Here is a 27,266-nt window from a genome sequence, read left to right as displayed (position 1 = left end):
ATAGGGGAGAGACTTTTAGGTAATTTCATTTCTCAGCCATTATTCAAAATATGATTGCATATAACTAAATAACTTTGGAGTAAATTAAACAATGTGCACAGACATGTGTATATAGATATACAGGTTAGCAAATAAAGGCAAGGACAGTGGATTTGGATCAGTTCAGTAATTTATTAGATTGTTTATGTATTCCTGTTTTATTTATAACAAGCCTTTATTTAGTAGAATAAGAACATGTAGAACATTTAGTAGAATAAGGATAATACATGAATACACAGCCTTTTAGTTGCAAGAAATAAGATTTTGCATAGTTATTTCAAGATGCAACCATATTTATTATCTCAAACATATTCTATCTTAGTTGTATTTCTGGGGAAAATATGCATTAATTCTCTTACCTATTATTATGTCATTATAAAAATTTGATTTTATCGTGTTGCTTATATGTTCATAACTAGAATTGGTGTCGATTCTATGCAGTCTTGATATCTGTAACTATAAGCCTCATCGAAAATATATGCATATTGGATGCCTCATCAGTGCTAAGAAGCATTTAGCAATTTTTTTTTTTTTTTTACTACAGTCAAAAATCGTTAATCCGGACTCGTCGGGACTTCGGCGATTCCGGATTATCGATTTTTCCGGACTATAGATCATCAGTTTAAATCGCGTAAGATGGCATGCAGAAATTCTAAAATTAAAAATATGAAACCGTAATTTATGAAATAAAGAACAATTATGATCTAAAGGGTATCAAAATTTAAAAAAAAAAAAAAAAAAGCTTAATATTTATTTGTTTACTTTATTAAACATTTCTTTCAATGTAAGTTGTAAGTTGCTTCGTTTTATGTGATAATACTTTCTCTTTAATTCTATAAACAGACATAATTTTTTGTTCAGTTACAAAGTTCCGCTGTTCAAGTCCCGTTAATTGCTGTGCCGAGAATACCGACTAACTTGTCAATCGAAATTTTTTCGTTTTCACTAACCTCTCTGTCACATTCTTCATGTCTTTATCCATTTTTTGCAGCAATTCCACTTTTTGTTTGATGGGCATCGAAACATACTTCGGTGCCCATCAAACAAAACGATCCTTTGGGAGCTCCAGAATGTAAAATTCTATTTGACATAATCGAAAGTTCAAGTTTACTTTTATAGTATTGCTCTTACAGTCTGCAAAAAATAATAAGCCGGATGATCCAATTCGAAAATTAAGGAACAACGCAATCATCAACATTAACTGATTTAGATAATTAGATAATTTTAGCTTATACCGTCCGTTATACATAAAATGCACACGCAAAAACGTATTCTGCGCTTGCGCACACGCAAATGCGCAGTCATAAGAGGTCTTACGTGCACACGTAAATGCCTATGCGCATGTGTCAACGCGGCGCTTGCTCAGAAAGTTTTTAGCTTTGAGGTCCGGATTATAGATCATTTCGAATTATGGGTGTCCAGATAAACGACTTTTGACTGTAGCACAATCTCAAAATTTTCATTGCCAGTATGTAATTGTTTGCATACAGCACTTTTACTAAGAAAATTATAGTACATATAAAAAATGCTAAGGATAATAAAACCTTTGGTAACACCAGATATACATATTGATTTGATATTATCTGATAAACATTGTAAATGAATGAATAAATTTGTCATTAAAATATTTTGGAGGAGTAAAAATACATTAAATCATTAAATGAAGAGGCTAGATGAAATATTCAAATTGTCCAGCTTCTACATTTAGTGCGACAGTGAAAAGTCTGGAAATAATATTCTTTGGTAAATATATCTTTATTTATACCAAGTGCTGCAAATCAATCTTAAGTTATTTTTTAGAATGATATATAAAAATCCGCATGTGTATCGTGTATGCAGTGTCTTCTGGATGCACATTCGTGTAAAACTGATGAACACTGGTAGTTCGGTCCAACTTTTGATTTCAGCGAACGGGCTGACTCCATGGGTGTTTTCTTGATTTTACACATGTGTATCGTTTATGCACTATCTTCTGTATGCATACGTGAATAAAGCGCTAAATCTGGTAGTTTGGTCCATTTTTGAATCCCAGCAAGCGGGCTGACTGCATGGGTGTTTTCGTGATTTTCCACATGTGTAACGTGTTGGCAGTATCTTGTGGATGCATACGTCAATAAAGCGGGCGCAGCCCGGATAAAGTCGCTGAATACTGGTAGTTCGGTCCAACTTTTGAATCCCGACGTACTGTCCAGAAATTGTGGATGCATATGTGAATAGAGCGGGCACAGCCTAGGAAAAAAAAAAATTGCTGAACACTGGTAGTTCACACCAAATTTCGAATCCCGTCGAATGAAAGCGGGCTTCACAGGTAGTTCGGTCCAACTTTCGAATAAAGGCCAACGAAAGCAGGCTTCAGCCCACTCAAATGGCGGGCTTACCCACTAGCAATTATGCGCGTATATCTTGTGAATGCATATGTAAATGAAGTGACCTAACGTCAATAAAGTGGGCACTCCACGAAAGCATCTCTTCCCTCATGTAGCGGGCTTGCCCGCTAGTGATATATAAAGCTGTCTCTCTCTAGCTACATCCCTGAAAGTAAGCATTAATTCAAATATTTAACAAATAGATTTGATCATATTTTATGCATCATGCAGACTATATTTCCAGCTCTTTCTTTTAAGTGCAATTTATTTCCAATGCATGAACATGAATACTGTACAAGCTTAGTCACTTATTCGTAATTTAATTCAGTTTTTATATAAAAGTTAAAATTTACGAGGCAATTGCTTAAAAAAATAGTTTAATAGATGTCGCTGTAATTTAATACTTTTGATTTTAATGTTTTCAGAAATTTGCTAAATCAATTTTATCTTTGTGCGACCTTGCACCGATAATAAATTTGTTTTGGCATTCGCTGCTAAAATTTTTAAAGAAAAACTTACGAGGGCAATCCCAAAAATCCTATTTTTTGGGGACGTAGAGAAAGTTTTAATACAGTTGTTGGCAACACCGTTGTGAGTGGTGCCTTCTCCGCTACTACATAAACACGCAGGCGCTTCGCTCGGATGCTCAGTCTTGGCTTGGCAGCCATTCGAAATGGAGCTCCCGATAAACGTTACCGCCAAGTTCGAAGTGCGTCCAGTTATTCAATTTTCAAACGCAAAAGGCGTTAAACCAGTTGAAATTCACCGCCTATTTACAGAAGTGTATGGACAGTCGTGCATGGATGTCAAAAACGTTCGCAAGTGGTGTAGAGAGTTTACAGCCGGTCGTACTGAAATTCATGACGAAGAAAGGAGCGGGAGGTCGTCAATTGCCGACGAGACAATTGCGAAAGTTGAGGGAGTTGATATGCTTATTTACGGTGTCCTGATATTGCAGTAACTTAACGGGCATTTCATATAACTTGTTTCTTAAGTTGCATAACCTGTTTTCATAACTTTTTGTTATCAAATATATATAAAATGTAAATTTCTAATCAAATATTCTTCTCTTCACAGCAGTGTTATTTACCGTGATATAACGTGTGTTCGCATTTATTATACAGTTATGATCCTTATTCATTATAGAGTTTTCTAAATTTGTTATATACATTTAATTTATATCATTATGTATTATATAATTTTGCTTTTAGAATATATCACAATATATATTTCGAGTTGCTAATAGAACTACAGTGGTTCCCAAAAGTGTTTGTACACTTATGATTTTCATTGAAATAGGGCTCTATTAATTAAAAGTAAACTTTCTGAATGAGACTTTAATAATAAAATCTATAATCTATTCATAACAAAATTATATAAAATATTTTTTAAATGTAGTGAAACTTTAGTTTTAAGAAATTAATAATAAAAAAATGACAAACATTTTATCTCATAAAAGTCTTTGTACACTGAAATATTTTTGAATAAATCAAAATTAGAATTATTGTTTGCCATTTTTTTTTAATTTTTGAATTGTAGTGGCATTTAAAAAATCGTTTGCTTTAATCTTTTATTGTTTACTTCATAACATTCTATTTATTATTGAAAAATGGGTCACAGTCATAAAGAAATTACAAACAATATTCGAAAATTGATAATTTTTCACCATAGTAGTGGTAAATCAATTCGAAATATAGCTAAATTAGTTAATTTATCCCATTCTACAGTGCAGTATGTGATAAAACGCTTTAAAGAAGAAAATCAGATTGAAAACAAGGTAAGAAAAGGTCGACCGATAAAGTTAAATAAACGTGATGAGAGATTTGTTATTAGAAAATTTGTGAAAAACTCACGTTTGAGTGCTATAAAAGTTTCTACAGAATTTAATGCAAAGTTTTCTACTTTAATTTAACCTGAAACTGTTCGACGAATTCTCAGAGAAGCTGGATTACATGGGCCTTCTGCCCGTAAAAAATATTTTGTTAGTGAGAAAAACAGAAAGCTTAGGCTTTCATTCGCAAAATCAATGATAAATACACCCGAAACGTACTGGAATAATGTCCTATTTGCTGACGAAAGCAAATTTAACATTTTTGGTTCCGATGGTCGGATAACTGTAAGGAGAAGAAAAAATGAGGAACTTCATTCTAAAGCACTTAGTTGGAACAGTTAAGCATGGCGGTGGAGGTTTTCCTCTATGTCTGGGGTGGGGGGGAGCATGGCAGCATTAGGACTAGGTAATTTGGTATTTATTGAGGGCATAATGTATCATTCCCTTTATTTAGATATTTTAAGAGACAATTTAAAACCACCAGCCCAAAATTTGGATATTGGAAACAACTTTATTTTTAATCAGGATAACGATCCTAAGCATACGGCTCTTAATGTTGGCCTGTGGTGTCTTCGTATAATTGTCCACAGGTTTTGGAAACACGACATCAAAACGAAAAGCAAACTCAAAACAGTCATGATGGATGAACATTGATACAGAAATTACAAAAAAAAAAAAAAAAAAAAAAAAAAAAAAAAAAAATCCCAGATGTTTAAAAACTGTTGTGGATGCTAAAGGATATCCTACTAAATATTAATTTAACAAAAAATGAAAATATTTACTAATATGTCAAGATTTTTTTGAAGTGTATGAAGACTTTTGTGAGATAAAAATGTTTGCCATTTTTTTATTATTAATTTCTTAAAAATAAAGTTTCGCTATATTAAAAAATATATATATTTCATGTAATTTTGTCACGAATAGATTATAGATCTTATTATTAAATTATTCAGAAAGTTTACTTTTAATTAATGGATGAAGCCCTATTTCAATGAAAATCATATGTAATACGAACACTTTAGGGAGCCACTGTATTGTGTACAGCTTTCTTTTCTTTAAAACATCTTTGAATATTCTTTTTTTCAGTATGTCTATAAAACTTACTTGAGCTATGTTTTTCATATGTTAATGAGATCTGTGTGTCTTTTAGGTTAACTATTTTCATAAAGGAATTAAAATAAAATGATACCCTTTTAATGTAATTCACATTTTACCATAAAAAAAGAATTTTTAAAGTCTCATTTTGATGACAATATTAAAAATGTTGATAGAAACTTTAAAATTATTCTATTTTTATTAGCAAGTATTAAATATTCTTCACAAAATTCCATTTCTCAGCACACACCATCACAATTAATTTATTCAATTTCCAAATAAAAATGAAATTCAGTATGTCACAGAGTAAATACTAAAAAAAGAACCACATGAAACACACGTGAACAAGTCTTAACTGTTACTAATTTAATAAAAGAAAATACAAGTATAATGTTCTATGAATAAAAGAACAGTTGCAGTAAAGAAAAATTTTTAAATACAGTCAAAAGTCGTTAATTCGGATACCCATAATCCGGAATAATCTATAATCCGGACCTCAAAGCTAAAATCTTTCTGCGCATGCGCCGCATTGACGCATGCACATAGGCGTTTCACTCGTGCGCGCAAGACATTTACGACTGCGCATATGCGTCTGCGCAAGTGCAGACTACGTTTTCGCGTGCGCGTTTAATATATAACGGACGGTATAAGCTAAAATTATCTAATTATCTATTTCAGTTAATGTTGATGATTGTGTTGTTTCTTAATCTTCGAATTGGATCCTTCTTATTATTTTTTGCAGACTGTAAGAGCAATTTTCTAAAAGTAAGCTTGAACTTTCGATTATGTCAAATAGAATTTCCGATGCTGGAGCTCCCAAAGGATCTAGAAAACGAAAGTATGTTTCGATGTCCATCAAACAAAAAACGAATTGCTACCAAAAATGGATAAAGGCATATTCTTTGTTTATCTAACCGTTCCAAAATCTATTTATCAATTTCACGCTGCTCTGCGCGGGGGGGGGGGGGCGACGTCGCGGCGCGCAATGAACTGGAAGTTGATTTGTCAACACTATCGTTATCTTCAGGGCAGATGTTTTTATTTTATTCGGCTTATAATTCCTTACTAAATGTAGTATTTAATTTCGATGTACTCCGTCTTTGATATGATTTAAATCAAATTCCTCCTCATTATAAATATCACGAATACAAGTCAAATAGTTTTCTGGTTGCAATTTTCTAATTTCGGCTATGCGTAAGGTATGCTTTACGCATCCGCGCGTTGAAAGAAATGTTTAATAAAGTAAACAAATAAATATTAGGCTTCTTTTTTGGTAAATTTTGATACCCTTTAGATCATAATTGCTCATTATTTTATAAATTACGGTTTCATATTTTTAATTTTATAATTTCTGCATGCCATCTTACCAGATTTAAACTGATGATCTATAATCCGGAAAAATCGATAATCCGGAATCGCCGAAGTCCCGACGAGTCCGGATTAAAGACTTTTGACTGTATACATTACATCTTAATTCTATATAATTATTCTTTTGTTTTTCACTTGCACTTGACATTAGTTGACGGCAACTGATTCAAGTCAGAAATATTGTTCCTCATAAAAAAATACACACATAAATGTTATACAGTCAAAAGTCGTTAATTCGGACACCCATAATTCGGAATGATCTATAATCTGGACATCAAAACTAAAAACTTTCTGCGCATGCGCCACGTTGACACATGCGCAGAGGCGTTCACGCGTGCGCGTAAGACCTTTTACGACTGCGCATATGAGTGTGCGCAAGTGCAGAATACGCTTTCGCGTGCGCATTTTATGTATAATGGACGTATAGGCTAAAATTATCTAATTATCTATTTCAGTTAATGTTGCAGATTGCGTTGTTCCTTAATTTTCGAATTGGATCATCCGGCTTATTATTTTTTGCTGACTGTAAGAGCAATACTATAAAAGTAAACTTGAACTTTCGATTATGTCAAATAGAATTTTAGATTCTGGAGCTCCCAAAGGATCGTTTTGTTTGATGGGCACCGAAGTATGTTTCGATGCCCATCAAACAAAAAGTGGAATTGCTGCAAAAAATGGATAAAGACATGAAGAATGTGACAGAGAGGTTAGTGAAAACGAAAAAATTTCGATTGACAAGTTAGTCGGTATTCTCGGCACAGCAATTAACAGGACTTGAACAGCGGAACTTTGTAACTGAACAAAAAATTATGTCTGTTTATAGAATTAAAGAGAAAGTATTATCACATAAAACGAAGCAACTTACAACTTACATTGAAAGAAATGTTTAATAAAGTAAACAAATAAATATTAAGCTTTTTCTTTTTGCAAATTTTGATACCCTTTAGATCATAATTGTTCTTTATTTCATAAATTACGGTTTCATATTTTTAATTTTAGAATTTCTGCATGCCATCTTATGAGATTTAAACTGATGATCTATAATCCGGAAAAATCGATAATCCGGAATCGCCGAAGTCCCGACGAGTCCGGATTAACGACTTTTGACTGTATATAGAAAAATTTATGTACTCTTTTATTATCGGGACTGGATTCGGAAATGTATGTATGTGTGTATGCACTTTTATATGTGTGTTTATACACAAACATACATGCCATACGTACATATATACATGCATATGTGAATGCAATCATCCATACACACATTTCTGAATTCGGTCCTGATAACAGAAGCGTACCAAATTTTGCCACATTTGTTAAATGAATTGTGTAAGGTAGAATGGTTCTGGTTTATTTGATTACGGCAAAGCCCGCTCAGGCTATCTACCTAAGGGTATAGATGATGTCCTTGTGTAGTACTTTCCATTGAAAACTGGCACATATTCATATTACATGTGTATACTCAGCTATCAAATATGCACCAAGAAACAAATTGCCAACAGTAATTTAATATACTTTATTTTGTGTTACATACGAATCGTATATTGTTTTTGGACAAAGCTATATGAAGCATACACAATCAACCTCATTTCAAATACTAAATATTTAAGTATTCTTTGATTATCCAACCCCTAGTTTCAGCAATTTATAAAAGTGGCAGGTTTTTCTTTTTTTTTTTAATGCATTTTGGGAACAAATGTGACCAAAGGCAGCATATACAAATGAATTTACATATTTTATAGTTAAACGTCATTTCACTGAGAAATACTTTTTTTATCATAATGAATTACAATAGAATTCTTTAGTCTATGTACTTATAAGAAAGAAAGCATTGGATTTCTTTACAAATACAATGTTTTCCCCAAGAACAAAGAATAAAAAATTTGGGTACTTTTCCGTTTTGCCGGCGCAGGCGATAAAGTTGCCAGTAATGGTACAACCAATGCAAAATGGAATAATATTCCTTGCTGGTAACCTTTTACATCTCATTTTCAAAAGAAGTCACAGCCATTTCTTATCAGATTGATTGTTCCTTTCAATACTGGCATACAATTACATAGAATTTTTACCAGATAGTTCAATTTTATGCCCTAAGGTGATTCGCGGGCGTTTGTTTTGGTTTGTTAGATTACGGCAAAGCACTCGAGGGCTATTTGCCTTAAGGGAGAGATGCCTATGTGGAGGACTTTATAAGGGAAACTGGCTCGTATACAAGTTACACATGGGGAAAACCAGCAGCAGTTCACGGGATTCGAACCTCGGATTGAGCTACGAGTGTTCAGCGACATTACCGCTCGGGGCGTCCGCAGGCGGTAATTGTGTAAATTAGGATGCTATCATACTGCTCACCCGGTGGCAAAAATATAGAAAAGGCAAAGTCAAAGGTTAAATTCATTAATTCTAATCAGAATGCACTAGCAAAGTAAAGCACTGTGGTTTTACATAATTTCTAATTAAGCTATTGAAATCGTACAAACTGAAATAATGCTTGCATTTAAACTTGTATTCCAAATTAAGATTTAACTTGAAATTAATGTACATAATTACTGAGAGAATTAAATTTTTGTAGTGTACTTTATGAGAAATGATATCACTTGGGATCATGTGATGTGAACCAGAGTATCAGGATGTTTTACCATGAAAGCATAGTATATTCTTAAATTAATGTCTTTTTGGAAATTTATTGGCTTTTTTACAAAATTTTAAATGTCATTTAAATGTTTATACCTTTAAAATAAAAAATTCTTAGAACTAACATTTGTCTATTTTTTTTATGTGTATACTGTGTGTTGTCGCCAATAAAGTCTGCTTGGCGAGATTTGCGCTGGCGAAACGGAAAAGTACGAAAATTTGTATTCCATGAAATTATACTTTTTAAATGATAAAATTTTAAAATCTACAATCTGAATATTAGAATATGGTTGGAAAATTACCATAAAATTTCTTGTTTCTATCAAAACGCTTTTAATATTCTGCGATGGAATGGGATAGTTCTTATGAAAATTATACTATGGTACTGGAAATGGCTTCTTGTTTGCTTAAGAATTATAACCAGATAGTGAAGCTCTTACAACAAATTTTATCTGATTAATATAATTCATGCCTTTCTTTCAATGAAATGGCTGTTGTATATAATGATTGTAGTTGTTTAAGAGGTATGTTATATTTTCTCATGAAACCATTATGGCATACTAAAATTCATTTGATAAGTTTAATTTATTTTTGGTTGTTGGGTATTATATTTCTATGCAAACACATTATGGTACATTGATGATTATCATCAAACTCCTAATATTTTTACTCTACTTTTGACCATTTTTGGCTAACAAAAACTGATAACAATGTACATTAGCCCCAATAATGGATAAGCATGATATCAAAACCTACTTATAAATTCTCTGTGGTTTCATATAACACTGAGAAATCCTTAATAAACCAATTTTAACTGTTGATTATCTAACCCAATAAATAGCATCTGTTCCTCCCAAATTTCCACAAATAATTTTTCAAGGTTTCTTATATGCTATATCTCTATAGTTTCTGTTGATCATGTAACTTAAAAAGAAATATCTGTTACAATAATTTTTGAAAGGACAATATTTTCATCAAGTCAAGAAAGATATGTAGATAATGTGTGGAGTTATTATAGCATAGGGGAAAACATGACACCAATTTTACAACAAATCTGAAATTTAGTTTTGTGAGTCTTTGGTTAAACTAAATGCTATAATTTATTTAGGACAAAATAATTCTTTGGCATAATGTAATTCATATCATCTATTTTGCTACAATTCTGTTTCAATACAAGATCATCATATCAGTGCAAGATTTCCTATGTGGAGACTTGGTTTCTAATCTTTGTGTAATATAATACAAAGAAGCTCATACTGTGAATTCTTAAGTATAATTTATTCTTCTATTAGATTGGAATGGACGGTTTTCATATAGGATGTTTCATATTCAAAGTGCTAGTTCGGTGTTTCATATTCAAAGATGTTGAAGTTCATACAATGTAATTAATTAATAGACTTATCACACAGACCTTTTTAATAGACTTATTCTTGAATTTTTGGCTCAGATATAAAGTTAATAATTAAAAACAGCATTAGAAAAGCAAAACTGATTAAAAGAACACTTCAGTTATTTTTAAAATTGATATATGTAAATGCTTTTGTTCATATAAAAACAACAATAAACACATTTCTAAACAATAAGATTATTAAGAAAATTTGGAACATTTATAAAGGTTTGCAAGAACAACATGATCGATTTTGTTATAAATCACATGGTTTTGAGTATGCTCCTGCCAGATTGGTAGAAGCCTGATAATCCTGTTATGAACAAATCTTAACAGATAAAGATATAACATGTGAATATAGAATCTAAAGGAAAGGTAAGGTTAGATTAGGGTATTTGAATATGGCTAAGCACATTGGTTATCAGCCTGAAGAAGAATGCCTTTATGAAGAACTTTATAGGGGAAACTGGTTCCTATTCACAAAACACATGCAAAAAAATAAAAACTGCACAGCCAGGTTATTCACCAGGATTTGAGCTGAGATTAAACTACTAGTATTGAGTTGTTTAAACCACTTGCAGGACAAATCTAAAGAAAATGCTTGTAATATCATGTAATCAAAACTACATGTTATATGCCAGGATTGCTTTCTCAAGTACTGAGGTAGGTAATACATAATATGCTTTTTTTTTTTTTTTTTTTTTTTTGCAATGTTTGGTCATGGTATTATTCATTGCATGTATTTTCTATAATATATACAGAATATTAATAGTTCTATAACAAGTCTCTTTTTTTCATTTTTAAGTGCTTTGCTTGTTGATATTCTCAAAATTGCACCTGATTATTAGTGCTATCATGTGTATAATAAATACAATAGATGCATATAATAGATCAATATATTTTTAGTATACATATAATGATTCAATATCATTTTTATGGGAAAAAAAAAACACTTTTGACTGCACAAATTTTCTGGAAATCCCAAGTAAAACACATATTAAATCATTTGTTTACAATCAGTGAATGTTAAAATCAGCTACCTGTCACAATACTATAAAACAGCGACACAATTTCCTACAACAGCCAGCAGTTCCTCCTTTACATGAAAAAGAATTTTTTGGGTTTTCATCCGCAGAGAACCCGTTGGCGCTTCGGGAAAGAACCCGTTGGCGCCGTTGTATTCTTACTCGCCAAGCTCGCGGTTCACCGACAATGAGCCGAGCAGTAAACGTGATATTTTGTAAACGTGATTTTTAGTGCATGTAAATTCAAGATAGCAGATAAAACAATATAGTAAGCATGTGGTAGTAAAAATTCACAGATAATATGCATGTAGATGTAAAATTAAAGGGTTAAACGTGATATACAAAAATAAATTTGTATTAAATTCAAGTTAGCATAGAAAAGAATATATTATTAAGCATAAGACAATGTATAAGCATTTATAACAAAAATAAAAATTCTTTTAAAAAATATAAATTAGTATTAATATACTGAAATTAACCGGTTAAACGTGATATACGAAAAAAAATTTGTCTTAAATTCCAGTTAACACAGAAAACAATATATTCCTTACACCAGCAGCAGTTTGCTAATTTTGATGACCATGGTGATGCATCAAACTATTCTGTCATCTTAGATAATCAATATTTTTTTATTTCAATTTAATCATCTATTTATGCCACACCTGCTATCCTCTGAGAGGTTATTGTTAGAAAAGCATTAACAATATATTATCTTGTTAAAATTTTACGCCATAAAAATTGCTTTATTCTCATAATTTTAGTTGACAATAACCAATAATAAAAATAAAAGCATTACTTAATTATTTAAAATGCACATGCACAATTTTGCGGTCACGAAAACAAATTATTTTAGACTTTGGAAACCTCATGGTTAGAGCTGTTAATAATTAAGAACACAACATGAACAGCCGTGTTAAAAATAAGCATTCCCCCCTCCTTTCATCCCGAACCGAGAACCCGCATTCTACGAAAATATTTCTATCTATCCGTTAAAAAAAAAATAATAATAAAATAATAATAATAATAAATAAGAGAAGAATAAATCTGCAAATGCGAAAACCGACAGTCTTAATTCAACAAAATAAACGCAAGAGGAATGGTTGCAAACTTCGAACAAGCGAATGAGATAAATCCGAAGGGTTACCAAGTTAGAACTATTATCGCCAAAATTGGCGATGTTTACAATTACCGGGTTCTCTGCGGAAGTGCTTCCAATTTTTTTTAAAAATTTTTATTTGTCCTTTCTGAACAAGGAAATGCCCTTCGATTTCATGCGATCAGGAGGCTATAGAACTTATCCTTAAATAGAAAGCCAAAACTTGTACACTGGATTTCAAGTAAAATTCTGTGCATTACCAAATGATAGCTTTTTAAAATTCTCTCTGCTTCAGTAACACAGCGAGAATTTACGCCTCCTTGAACAAAATAAACATTTTGAAAGAGCTAAGAAACTCCATTTTTGAATGTACGAAGTCCGATCACAAATAAAAATATTGAGTTTTATCCGCCATACTAATGTGTGAAAGCGCCATCTATAGGTGAATTGAATCACGGATAGCCCATTGTCTCAAAATGACGCAATTTCGTCACAAAACATAAAATAAAAAAAATAAAAAATTCGAAAAAAATCGCTTCGAGGTGCACTGGCTCTTGTCTAGATGAACCTACGTTCCAAATTTCCTAGCTGTGGGTCTATTAGCTTATGCACAGTGCGAACGAAAGATACACACAGACAGACTCTTTCTTTTATTATATGTAGAGATTATATTTTCAGACAAATTATAAAAATGTTTTAAAAGCAATAAGGAAACCTGATTTTGGTCTATGAATTCATGCACACATCCCTATAGTTCTAATTTTTAAAATTGGCTACAAATTTAATTGAGTTTAAATTTTAAATTTGAACTTAATTGTTATCATAAGTTATCTTGCCACAAGTGGTTGACTGAGTCATAAGCACAAAGTATGCCTTCCGTTCTGTACATCTAAATTTTATAATAGAAAAAAAGTATATCTTAACTTTATAATTACATTTAAAGACATTGAAATCAATATCTAAGTGCCTGCCACGTAGTCAAATTTTTACATATAAATTTGTTCTCTTACTTTTATTATAGAATTTTTATTACAAAAAATTCAGATTTCTGTTAGATTAAATGTTTAAGTAATGTAGAAAATTTGCATAAAATTTAAAATAAAAAGTCGATTGTTATGTAAACATACTATTAACACAAGTAATAATCAGTGAAGGTTATTCATATACAGCTATTAGATTGTGAGATTTACAAATTTGAGAACTGAAATTATAAGCAATATATTCCATAATCTAAGCAAAATTATATTTTTTATAGACATATTATGTTTTCAGACAAATTATAAAAATGTTATAAAAGCAATAAGGAAACCTGATTTTGGTCTATGAATTCATGCACACATCCCTATAGTTCTAATTTAAGAAATGAGGCAAAAAAATATTTTTAGACCATGGCAATTTTGATCATTGCCCATTTTAAGAAACATCTAAGAAGTCTAAATTTGCATGTGGTTCCTTAGCAATAGAAACGCCACGAGTTTACATCATGCTACTAAAAATGTGTTTTTTTCCTTTGGGGGTGATGGAGTTTATAATAGCAGAGTTGACATATGAAAAAATGTCAAGACTCATGTGATTAATATTAAAAGCATCAGTTTTAATTATCAAATTTTGGCTTTTTAAAAAATATTTTAAATGTTGTGCTTTCCTAACACGAAAGTAATTTTAAGAAAAACATGCAATTTATCCCTCTTGTCATCAAAGCTCTGATACCTACCAAATTCGTTAAAGTTATGTGGACAGAAAGGGCGGCACGTTTTTCAGCTCAGTATTTAGGGTTACCATAAACAACAAGGTTATCAAAACTTTTAATTTACTGCGCCAAAAAGGAATAAGAGAGAAAGAAGAGAAGAGAAATGAAACTAATCTCAAAACAAAGAAGAATAGGCAATTTTATTTCAGAGTAACAAAACAGTAATCTAAAAAGGGAGAAAGTGCAGAATTGCCCACTGCTTGGCACATTTTTAAGAATTGCACATACTTGGTATCCATGTACACGTCCACCTATTTTCACCTTAAAACATCCCAGAATTGCACAAAAATGGCATTGTACACACTCTTGACGTTATCCATGTCGAACTATTTTCACTTAAAAAGTCAAAGAAAATTGACAAAAATCCAATTCTTCTTACTCTTGTTAAAAGTACCAAACAAATAAGTGGTCGATTCTGCACTTTAGTCTGAAAGGTTTCAGACTTTAAATTATGTCCAAAACACCGGTTTGTTTTTTTCACATTTTGTCTGTTACCTTTATTTATTAACTATCACGTTCTTCGCACTTAAACCATAAAATTTAGTTCAAGAACAATATCGCAAAATAGTTTTAAATTGAGTATATCTTTAGAATTTCCGATACAGAGTCTCGTGCGCTGGAGATCAAAATGTTTTTTCTGTACAATGTTGCCATTGCTTGCTTTTAAATCCCCGAGTTTGTTAATCAAAAATTCGCTCAAGTCTTAAAAATTTAAAATTGATAATAAAACAAATTCAAATTTGGGCTTCCAGATGCTTATATTCGCAGTAGGATTACATCATTCAAAATTTGATGGGGCTAATCTTTGAAATATGGTAACAGGTAGTTTCGTGATATTTTGGTAAGGCAATAAAGGTTATTAGGTAGAACTTTAGCGATAATCTGAGAAGTACGCAGTTCGAATGACAGATTATTTTGTCTGAGAGAAATGAGAGATCATGAGACATGTCATGTGACATTTTCCGGAAAATTCCGATCGTGATTTTAGCTAACAAGGACTTAGAAACCATTTCGCTGCTAAGTACAGAATCACCCACTTATTTGTTTGGTGCTTTTTACAAGAGTAAGAAGAACTGGATTTTTGGTTGATCTTTGGATTATGGTAACTTGGCGAAAATTTGGTGACCAACTCTGCTACAGTAACCCTCTATGTTTTTTTCGCCGCCATTTTGTCTTCACGAAGTAAAGACATGTTTCTTTTCTTTTTATTTACTGAACACTTTTTCCAACAACCTGCTATCCGAATTACACTCATGCTAGAAATTTTATGGAACAAAACTGCTTAATCATGACAAATACGAGGGTAAGTTGAAAAATAAGTTTCCTCTGTCGACTGTGGTCAGAGTTGTGTATGAAAGTTAAAATATAGAATGAGACATTAAAGATATGACATACCTTTATTTTTCCACATAGGTACCAAGTACATTGAGACATTTGTCATATCGCTTGATAAGCTTCAAAAAGCCCTCCACGAAAAAATCAGGGCTTTGCATATGGAAGAAGCGTTGAACGGCTTGTTTCACTTCAGTATTGCTTCCAAAGCACCTTCCCCCCGAGATTTTTCTTCAAAGCCGGAAACAGATGGAAGTCGCTTGGTGCAAGATCAGGACTGTATGGCAGATGGTGTAGGCGCTCCCAACCAAGAGTTGCAATATGGTTTTGCGTTGCCGTCGCCGAATGTGGTCTAGCATTGTCATCCAACAGCAGAACGCCAGATGTGAGAAGGCCAGGCCGCTTTTTCCAAATCGCCTCTTTCAATTTCGACAGGGTGTCACAGTAGCTCGTAGCATTGATGGTTCCAACCTCCAAAAAGTCTAGCAACAAAACTCCTTGGGCGTCCCAGAAAACTGTGAGGAGCACTTTTTCTGCAGAGGGAGTTGTCTTGAACTTCTTTCGGACAGGTGATGACGGATGTTTCCACTCCATAGATGCGGCCTTAGATTCTGGTGTGAAATGGTGGACCTACGTTTCCTTCCCCGTCACAATCCGAAACAGAAAGTCATTGCTATCTTCATGGTAATGCACAAGATGTTCCAGGCTGACCCCCATGCATTGTTCCTTGTGTGTCGAGGTCAATTGTCGGGGCATCCATCGTGCTGACTTTTTTCTGTATCGAAGAATGTCGTGGATGATGTTTTGAGCTCGCTCATGTGAGATTCCAAGTTCTTCCGCTACTTCATCGACGGTGATACACCAGTTCGCTCTAATCATGTCATCTACCTTCCTGACATTTGCATCTGTAGTAGCCCTGCGCATCCGTCCAGCTCTCGGTATGTCCTCCACTTGCTGACGTCCATCACTGAATGTGCGACACCATCTCCGCATCATATGCTTCGACATCACACCTGGCCCATAGACTTCCACGAGGTGGTTATGAATTTCTGTTCCTGATACTCCACGTGCCCATTCATAGCGGATAACCGCTCTCACTTCCTCCTTTGCCCACAAATTCAAAGCGCACCTTCTCTTTATACATACCGGGGCTCAAATGAGAGGCTGGTCTCCGCTTTGCGCAGGCACTGCAACAGCACCATCTGCTTCATTTGCAGCAACCTCTACCAATGGTGTATTGGTAACTTGCGCACTTTCCTGCTGTGTCGCCTTTCGCCCATAGCCGTTCAACGCTTCTTCCATATGCAAAGCGTGAATTTTTCTTGGAGGAGTTTTTGAAGCTTATCAAGCGATATGACAAATGTCTCAATGTACTCGTACGAGAATAATAAAATAAAGGTATGTCATATCTTTAATGTCTTAGTCTATTTTTTTACTTTCATACACAACTCTGTCGACAGGGAAAACTTATTTTTCAACTTACCTATGTATTAACTGCAAAATTGGGAAAAAGTGCAGAATCACAAACTCCTTGCCGCGTTTTTCAGAATTGCACATAAACAGAAACCATGTACACGTTGACTTATTTTTACTTAAAAAAAATCCCAGAATTGCACAAAAATGGCATTGCACACAGTCTTAACTTTATCCATCTACACTGCAATTTTCTCATAAATTACAAAAATTTTCACGAAAATGCAGGAAAATTTGGTGAATCTTTAAACTCGGTAAACATTTCCACGTATAAAATAAATAAAATATCCAAAAACTTTTACCTCTAAATTATCTATTATACGAGGCACGTCCAGAAAGTAAGTTCCGTTTCAATTTATCTCCGCTGCAGCTCTGCGATCGCAGTTTCGCACATGCGCAGTAGACGCTCTGTATCAAGGAGAAGAAACGCGCGCCATTTGGAGATCGCTGTCAGTCACATACGCTTTCTTGTGCTTGTTTACAATGTCGGTAATGAATGAAAATCCCGCCGCTTGCGAAATCAGATCTGTGATTTGTTTTCTGAATGCGAGGAAAGTGAAACCTAGCGCAATTTATCGGCCAATTTGCGATATTTCGGACCAAAAGCGATGAGTGATTCAATGGTGAGAAGATGGGTCTGAAAGTTCAATGATGGACGTAGTGATGTGCACGATGAAGAACGAAGTGGGCATCCATCTTTGGTTACAGAAGAACTGGTTCACGCGATTGATGATAAGATCCATGAAAACCGAAGGTTTACAATTAGTGCTCTCGCCATGGAATTTCCCCAAATTTCACGATCACTAATGCATGAAATTGTTACTGAAAAACTGAAATTTCGTAAACTTTGCTCACGTTGGGTACCAAAGATTCTTACTGAGCAACACAAAACAAAACACATGGGTAGTGCACTTCAGTTTTTGACCCGTTATGCTGAAAGCGGCGAAGAATTTCTGACACAGATAGTCACAGGAGATGAAACTTGGGTTTCTTAAGACACCCCTGAAAGTAAGCGGCAATCAATGGAATGGAGGCACACTTCATCCCCAGCAAAGGTTAAGCCGAAGCAAATCTTGACACCTCGAAAAATGATGTGCACAGTGTTCTGGGACTGAAAAGGCATCTTACTCATTGATTTCTTACCGCGTGGTCAAACAATCAGAGCAGATGCTTATTGCGAGACACTTCAGAAATTGCGCCGCGCAATACAGAATAAGTGCTGAGGATTGCTGTCAAAAGTTGTTGTTTTTCTTCACGACAACGCACGACCACACACTGCAAATGTGACGAAAAACGTCCTACAGGGATTTGGATGGGACGTGTTTGACCATCCTCCGTACAGCCCTGACCTCGCTCCTAGCAACTTTCATCTGTTCTTACATCTTAAGTCTTTCCTTGGCGGTCAACACTTGAACAATGACGACGAGCTGAAAGAAATTGTTTCCAACTGGTTGAAGACACAGGCGGCAAATTTCTATGAAGAAGGTATACAAAAACTTGTGCCACGCTATGACAAATGCCTGCAATATTTCGGTAGTTATGTGGAAAAGTAGTTTAAGAGTTGTTGAATTTTGTGCAATAAATAGCTTTTCTGTAGCTGTACACAATTTACTTTTATTACCAAACGGAACTTACTTTCTGGACGTACACTGTATTATAAATGTCACCAACGAATTTATACCGCAAACATTAAAAATGGTTACAAATACTTAGTGTCAAATATTTAAATTATTTCCATGCACGTTTACTTCAACTGAAACATATACCAAATTGCTACAAACATAAAATTCACAAAATAACTATCATTTAATTAAAATATAACTAAACCATGTACACGTCGACTTAATTTTACTTAAAAAAAATATCCCAGAATTGCACAAAAATGGCATTGAGCACACTCTTCACTATATCCATGTACACTGCTTTTTTCTCATAAATTAAAAAATTTCACGAAAATGCATGAAAATTTTGTGAATCTTTAAATCTGGTAAAAAAGACATATATGAAATTACCTGATGACAAAAAAGTATATACACTTTCCAAGGATGAACATTTGCACGTATAAAATACATAAAATATTCAACAACTTTTACCTCTAAATTATCTATTATAAACATCACCAACAAATTCATAATGCAAACATTAAAAATGGTTGCAAATACTTAGTGTCAAATACTTAAATTATTTCCATGCACGTTTACTTCCACTGAAACGTATACCAAATTCCTACAAACATATAATTCACAAAATAACTATCATTTAATTAAAATATAATTAAATTAAAAAACACTACTTAAAATATAAATTAGCACATACATTAAATTAATAAATTAGCTTACAATCCTAATTACTTTAAACTAAATCATTGCTAATAACAATTTTCCAATAATACCATATTACTTTATTTACTCTTTACATTTAGAACAATGCATAAAAATAATATCCTCAAATAATTAAAAATACTAACTTACCTAATCTTCTTCAGAATCTTGATTACGTGGCGGATACACTTTTCTAATCGATTCAATAAAATTATTGAAAGATTTTTTCTGCAAATTTTTCCTCAATACTTCCTCCACTAAATAAAAAGTAAAATTCTCTTTATCATAATGCTTCGGAATGGTGCTTTTTATAGCAATCCACGTGCCCTCTACTGTATTCGTATGTGCGCCTGTTTCAGGATCTTTAAAATGATACTTAGCAAGATGTTAAAAACCTTCATCCTCCAAACATGCATATGATTTCCAGCAATCAGATATGATTATTGTACCAGGTAGAATATACTGTTTAATAAAACTTAATAAGCAATCTCTACTTCTATCTCGCACAACCTTAAAAAAAACACTCATTACTACTCCTTTCAATCGCACCAAACACCCATTTTCCTTCCACTCTCCTACCTCTCTGATACTTGTGCTTCCCAAACTTACTTTCATCAATTTCAACAACATTCATACCTCCAAGCATACCCATTCTCGCAAAATTCCACGCACACTTCCCTACAGAAAGAATTCCAACTGGCTGCAGTACTACTGCTAATTTCTAAATCCGAAATCCAGTAGTCAACTGGCAGTCTATTCACCCAATAATAAGAAATTAATAAAATTTCACCCATACTCAAACGACTTTCAGCAAACCACGTACCCTTCCTTACACTCCATTTCACAAAATGTCCATTTTCACCAGATTTCTTTCACCGCCATTTAAACTTATCTGTAATATCCTTCCTTTCACACAATCTCATTTCATTCCCACATGTTGGACATTCATACTTATCCACAATTAATCCTACACTCACATTCAACGAATTCTTTTGAATTATCAGATAAACGCATTAAAAATTTAGAATTCACTTCAGATAGTGCCATGCAATCCAAAAATTAATCAACACTCTTTCACACAACACAAATTGAAGCTTAATACAAAATAATATACTACTACAGATATTTTTTCCAATTTTTTTTTTTTTTTTTCACCACCTTTTTCGATTAAAGAACTACAATTCGTCCATTAATGTCACATGACATATCTCATGATCTCTCATTTCCCTCACACAAAATAATGCGTAATCGGAACTGAGTACTTCTCACATTATTCCCAAAGTCCTAGGTAGTAACCTTTATCGCCTCCAAAATGTTGCCAAACTACCTGTTACCATATTCAAAAGATTAGCCAGATTTTTGTCAGTTTTCTTTGACATTTTAAGTGAAAATAGGTCGATGTGTACATGGATAATATCAAGAGTGTGCGGAATGCCATTTTTGTGCAATTCTGAGATATTTTTTTAAAATGAAAATAGGTCGATGTGTACATGGATACCGCGTATGTGCAATACTTAAAAACGTGCGAAGCAGTGAGCGATTTTGCTCTTTCTCCCAATTTCGCACCTAATCTTCGTCATGATTAAGCACTTTTGTTCCATAAAATTTCCAGTATAAAGTTTCCTGCAAACGCCTAGCCAATTGCTGGAAAAAATGTAGAGTTTAAAAAAAAAAAAAAATGCATTTACTTTGTGAAAACAAAATGCCGTCCAAAAAAAAAAAAAACCTAGCAGGTTGCTGTAGCAGGGTTGGTCACGAAAAAATCGCCATGTTACCATAATCCGAAGATTCACTTTGATGGCTCTACGTACCATTGTTTTATCACAATGTGAGAAATATACATACATTTATGGAGATTTTCTATTATTTAATTTCCTAAAATGTAATGCAGGACTCTTAACATTTGGGTGAAAAGTAAAACAGATATTTATAGTGAACCAATGCAAAATCACAAAATGAATACAATAGTCCTTCAGAGAGACAAAGCTGATTTGGACTAATAATTACAACAACATTTTCGCTTTTGCTCAGTGTTTCCAAAACTTTCATACCTTCCGAATCACCTAGCAAAAAAGCTACTGAATATGGCATTTATTAACTTATTTATTTTTCTAAACTATGTGCTTTATAGTATTTATTATTTTATTTTTCAGAGCCAAAATATTCTTTCAATCCCAAAATGGAAAATAATTTTGTCTTCTAATATGATAGAAGAAAATAAAAATGAATTATTTTAGCTTTCGTTCACTAGTACATGAAAACATTTTCAAAATAAATATCAATTACACATAGATTTCTTACTTGCAGAGAAATGATGTTTCCAAAATTTCTTCTTATATCCAGTACACACCTGGGATTGCATAATTTAATACATCCAAGATTTGACTGAAAATGTTATAGTTTTCATTTCGTCTTTCTGACATTGCTATGGAACACTGCACTGATTTTGCAAATTTTATATACTGACACATTTCAAACTGGAATGGGATAGGCATGGTATTCAGTATTTGTTCAGGGCGAGTGGAATTACCTAATACATTTTTCATGACAGGCAACTATAATAATATTTCTGTCTGTAATGGCACAGTAATTTGTAACTGCATGAAATTCAAAAACAGTTGAGTTTAATAGAAAACACATATAATTTACAGCAGCATACATATTGGACAAAACATTTAGCCACCTTTTAGAATTTTAGTTTTTGAAGTTCATATCCACATTTCATTATGCAGCAGATATAAACACTAAACATTTATTTACGTCAAAGTACCTTGAAAAATATTTCATCTTGTGGAAACAAATACATGGTTTATCATTTATTATCATCAAATGAGAATTAATGTTTCTCCGACAGGTTCACTAACAGGCTTCATGCTACACAAATTTGCCTCTCTAAATTCTGTCAACTAGTGAGAAAAATCCATACTTGACCTCAAATGAAGCTTTCTAGCTGCACAGATGAGTACTTACTGAAAATGTAAGTAAAAGTTGTTTCTAACATACATTCAAAACACTGGAGGTTTCTCTTCTGTGTAGATAACAGACACACTTTCTTCATCGCTCTAAATGGCTTCTTAGATATGTAACTCAAAATATGTCTCTTATGTTTATATCCATATTTAAATCCTTTTTATGAAACTGAATGAATATTTTATGTATCACATACACAGAGATTTTCTCTCCAGTGTGAATAAGCACATGAAGTTTATCTCCTCTGTCCATATGTGTATACATGTTTTAATGAATTTTTTGATTGAATGGATTCCACTTATACACGGTTTCTCATGTGTGAGTGTGCATACGGCTCTTAAATAAGCTTTTTCATTAAATGACTTCTTACATACTTCACACATACTATAAGGTTTCTCTACTGTGCGAATAGACATATGCTTATTTAAACTATCCTTAACACTAAACATCTTCTTACATACTTCACACATATAAGGTTTTCCACCAGTGTGAATAAGCTTGTTCTTGTTTAAACTACATTTTTCACTAAACATCTTCTTACATACTTCAAACGTTGTAAAGTTGCTCTCCTGTGTGAATACACATATCATTGTATAAATTACGCTTTACACTGCACATCTTCACACATATAAGGTTTCTCTTTTGTGTGAATACATATATGTTTGCTTAAACTCCCCTTTCTAATAAATGACTTCTTACATACTTCACACATGTGAGGTCTCTTTGTGTGAATAAGCATATGCTTATTTAAAATATCCTTTACACTAAACACCTTCTTACATAGTTCACACATATAAGGTTTCTTTCTGTGAATATGCATATGGCTGTTTAAAAAATTTTTTAGACTAAATGATTTCTTACATACTTCACATATATAAGGTTTCTCTCCTGTGTGAATATGCATATGGTTGATTAAATAATATTTTTCCCTAAATGATTTTTTACATACTTCACACACATAAGGCTTCTCACCAGTGTGAATACGCATATGCGTGTTTAAATTACTTTTTTGATTAAATGATTTCTTGCATACTTCACACATATAAGGTTTCTCACCAGTGTGAATACGCATATGCTTTTTTAAATCATAGTTTTCTCTAAATGTCTTCTTACATACTTCACACGTATAAGGTTTCTCTCTTGTGTGAATATGCATATGCATGTGTAAATGCGCACCTGCGTGAATATGCATATGCTTGTTTAAACTACACTTCAGACTAAACGCCTTGTTACATACTTCACACGTATAAGGTTTCTCTCCTGCGCAAGTATGCATATGCAGGTTTAAATTATGTTTTTGATTAAAGCATTTCTTACATACTTCACACATGTAAGGTTTCTCTCCTGTGTGAATACGCATGTGATTGTGTAAACGCGTTTTTTGATTAAATGATTTCTTACATATTTCACACATATAAGGTTTCTCACCTGTGTGAGTAAGCATATGCTTTTTTAAAATATCCTTTTCACTAAACGACTTCTTACATACTTCACACATATAAGGTTTCTCTCCTGTGTGAATACGCATATGCGGTATTAAATTCCCTTTTTGTCTAAATGATTTCTTACATACTTCACACACATATGGTTTCTCTCTGGTGTGAATACGCATATGATTGTCAAAATGACATTTTTGATTAAATGACTTGTTACATGCTTCACACACATAAGGTTTCTCTCTTGTGTGAATACGCTTGTTTAAATTACCCTTTAGATTAAGCATTTTGCTATATACACTTAACATATATAAGGTTTCTGCCCTGTGTGAATAAGCATAGATTGCTTAAATTATATATTACACTAAATGTCGTCTTACATACTTCACACATATAAGGTTTCTCTCACATGTGAAGATATACGTGAATATTTAAATCAGTTTTTCAATTAAATTATTTCTAACATACTTTACACAAGTAAGGTTTCTCCGTGGTAATACGCATACGCATGTTTAAATGAACTTTTCGTTTCAATGACTTGATTTTTGATGAATGATGATGATTTTTGATCGAATTAAGTGAAAAGAGACTTCACACCTTGATGCTTCTCACTTGTGTTAAGCAAATACTCGTTTAAACTACACTTTTATGTGAATGACGGATTAAATTCCTCACACACATGAAATCTGTCCTTTGCATGGGTATCCATAAGCTATTATTACATATTGCTTCTTTCAAAAGCTGGGATGCATACATTTAGACAGCAAGGTTCTTCTTAATACTAGGAACGATATGCTTGTTACATAAATCGGGATGATATTTATGATCTGCATAGATACAAAATAGGGTAGTTGACTGAATTTCACCCCAAACTACTTCTGGATATTGCACAATTATTTTCAATGGCTTCCGTGCATGTAATTATCTTGATCAAAATATTAATACATATTGTTCATGATACTTATCTCCTGTATTGCATAAGCTTGGCTTGATTTCCAAGAACACACTTCAGTAAAAATCAATTTGTCACATTATACAGAAATACGAATTCTGCTGAAGAATATTTACGTAATTACGTGTTAAGCAAGTCATCATATCGGCCTCCAGTGGAACGGTGTTTGAGACACCAGGGTGCCTAGGCCTTACCCCTTGTAGAACATTTGGTGGCTTGGAATGATGTGATAAGAAGTAACCAGATAGTCTCTACAGCAAAAATGAGAGAAAACAAAAATCATAATAAACATGTAATAAGCCTTACATAAATTTTGGATCTGGGAGCTGAAAGACAGAAAAAAAAATTAGCATAAAGGATGCAAATAAGATACTAGCCACTAAATAAGGGTGAACGGTCGATACAAGCGTCTAAAGGTTAGGCCAGGAACGGAAAAAGCGTGCCATTGGTTGCTGGCAGTGACATCACCCGGGAGACAAGATGCATCGGCCGACGCGTCTGCTACATGATTTTGGTAATGGAAAAAATGTAAACTAAAGCAAAATGATCATTTTACATGTGGTAGATACACCGGAAATACCGGATATATACTTTCCGATTAAGTATTTAGTTAAAGAAAATGTTTATTTTATGCACAGAATTCGTACGAATGCTGAAAATAATTGTAAACATTAAATTCTTTTCGTAAAGCAAAGCATTAGAAAATGAAAAACGATATTTAAGTTAATTAAGGGAAATAAATATTGTAAAACAAGGTATTTTTCAATATTTTTTCGTAGTATTGTTTGCACTAAATAAATCTTGTTGAACAGAACACATGATGGCATAACTGCTAAGACCACGGTAAAAACATAATCAAAAAGTATTATTCTATTTATTTTCATTGCTCATGCACTTTTTTTAATACAAATGAACTTTCACATTCCATGAGAAATATATGATCGTGATTTTCAGTTTAAATTACATATCTCAAGCAAAAATATATATAAAAAGATTTGACTTAACAAATTCATATTTAAATACCATAAAATTCTACAAATTTCTTAATATCCGTCATTATACTTTTAAATAGTATACTTATCACATTCTTTTTAAAGTGAAAAGTCACTTCATACTGATTCACTTCAGATTTTAGCAGAAGTGCGTATATTTTCAGTATAATCTAAAAGTACTCTTATAATCCCTTACACTCCCAAGATTTCTATATAACATTTATCCTGACGTGATTATTTGCTATAGTAAATAATCTTCGATATTGGCATCCTATTCTTCCTTCCATACATTAAAAATGGAACAATTAAAATACATTTTCTTACACATATACGCACAATAATAATAATAATAAACTTGCCTTACATCTTAGTTTCGGCCCACCAGCGGCCGAGCGGTAAAGTCGCTGAACACTGCGTAGTTCGGTTCGAATCCCGCGAACGGGCTGGCTGCATGGGTGTTTTCGTGGTTTTCCTCATGCGTAACGTGTATACGAGCCAGTTTCCCTGAGAAAGTCCTCCACGAACGCATCACACCTATTACGCAGATAGCCCTAGTGTGCTTTGCCATAATTAAATACACCACCACATCTTAATTTCAATTCAGTCTGTACACAAATTAAATATTTTTAATCACTAATGTATTTTTATCAGCTTGTTTCTTAAAATACTTTTGTTATACTCGAAATATGTGTTCAATATTGAATTATTTTTCTTTCTCTTATAATTAAAACCAAGTTATATGGAATCAAAATTAAAACATATGCAGCAGGTAAATAACACTGAACAGAATATCTTACTTACTCTTTCGCTATTTGTATTCTAGCATTATACACAGATTTGTTTTCCTTCAGGTTCAAGCATGTGTAAGTTATATCAATTAAATTACATCACACATACCTGTATGCATCAGTTAAATAACACTGAAGGAAATATGTCACTCACTCATTCGATGTTTGCATCATAGTGTGGTCGAGAAATTGTTCTTTCCTCACGGTGAGGCATGTATCAGTTTACTTAGTTCGCAAAGCTTAACCCAGACGCTGCTTCAATACATAGAATTACGTTTGGGATGTAAAGAAAGTAACCAAAACATGTGAATGAAGTTGGATACGCGAATTCATTAACTAATCATTCAGGTACTCAGTATTGGTAAACATGACACTGAGTTTAAATATCTCACTACGATGTAAGTCTCATACACA

At 33.0% G+C, this 27,266-nt stretch overlaps 1 protein-coding gene across 5 annotated transcripts in view; it reads right to left on the bottom strand.

Moving 5' to 3' along the window:
• Nucleotides 1–25,526, bottom strand: part of LOC146993939 (uncharacterized) — a 29,917-nt gene extending 4,391 nt beyond the window's left edge. For 3 of the 5 annotated variants that reach the window (XR_015043934.1, XR_015043936.1, XR_015043935.1), the window contains exon 1: nucleotides 22,016–25,526. Coding sequence is in view for 2 of the 5 variants with exons in the window: in XM_085826653.1 (XP_085682779.1) it covers nucleotides 22,016–22,076 (61 nt within the window). In the remaining 3 variants the exon portion in view is untranslated. The remainder of the gene's footprint in view (nucleotides 1–22,015) is intronic. The other 2 variants (XM_085826653.1, XM_085826654.1) reach the window with 1 other exon arrangement.
• Between the last annotated feature and the right edge of the window lie 1,740 nt (nucleotides 25,527–27,266).

This window comes from Stegodyphus dumicola, chromosome 11 (genome assembly GCF_044657685.1).
Source record: "Stegodyphus dumicola isolate Sdum_Otavi_A_Nest chromosome 11, ASM4465768v1".
Taxonomy (NCBI): Eukaryota; Metazoa; Arthropoda; class Arachnida; order Araneae; family Eresidae; genus Stegodyphus; species Stegodyphus dumicola.
This window is presented reverse-complemented; position numbering and strand designations above follow the sequence as displayed.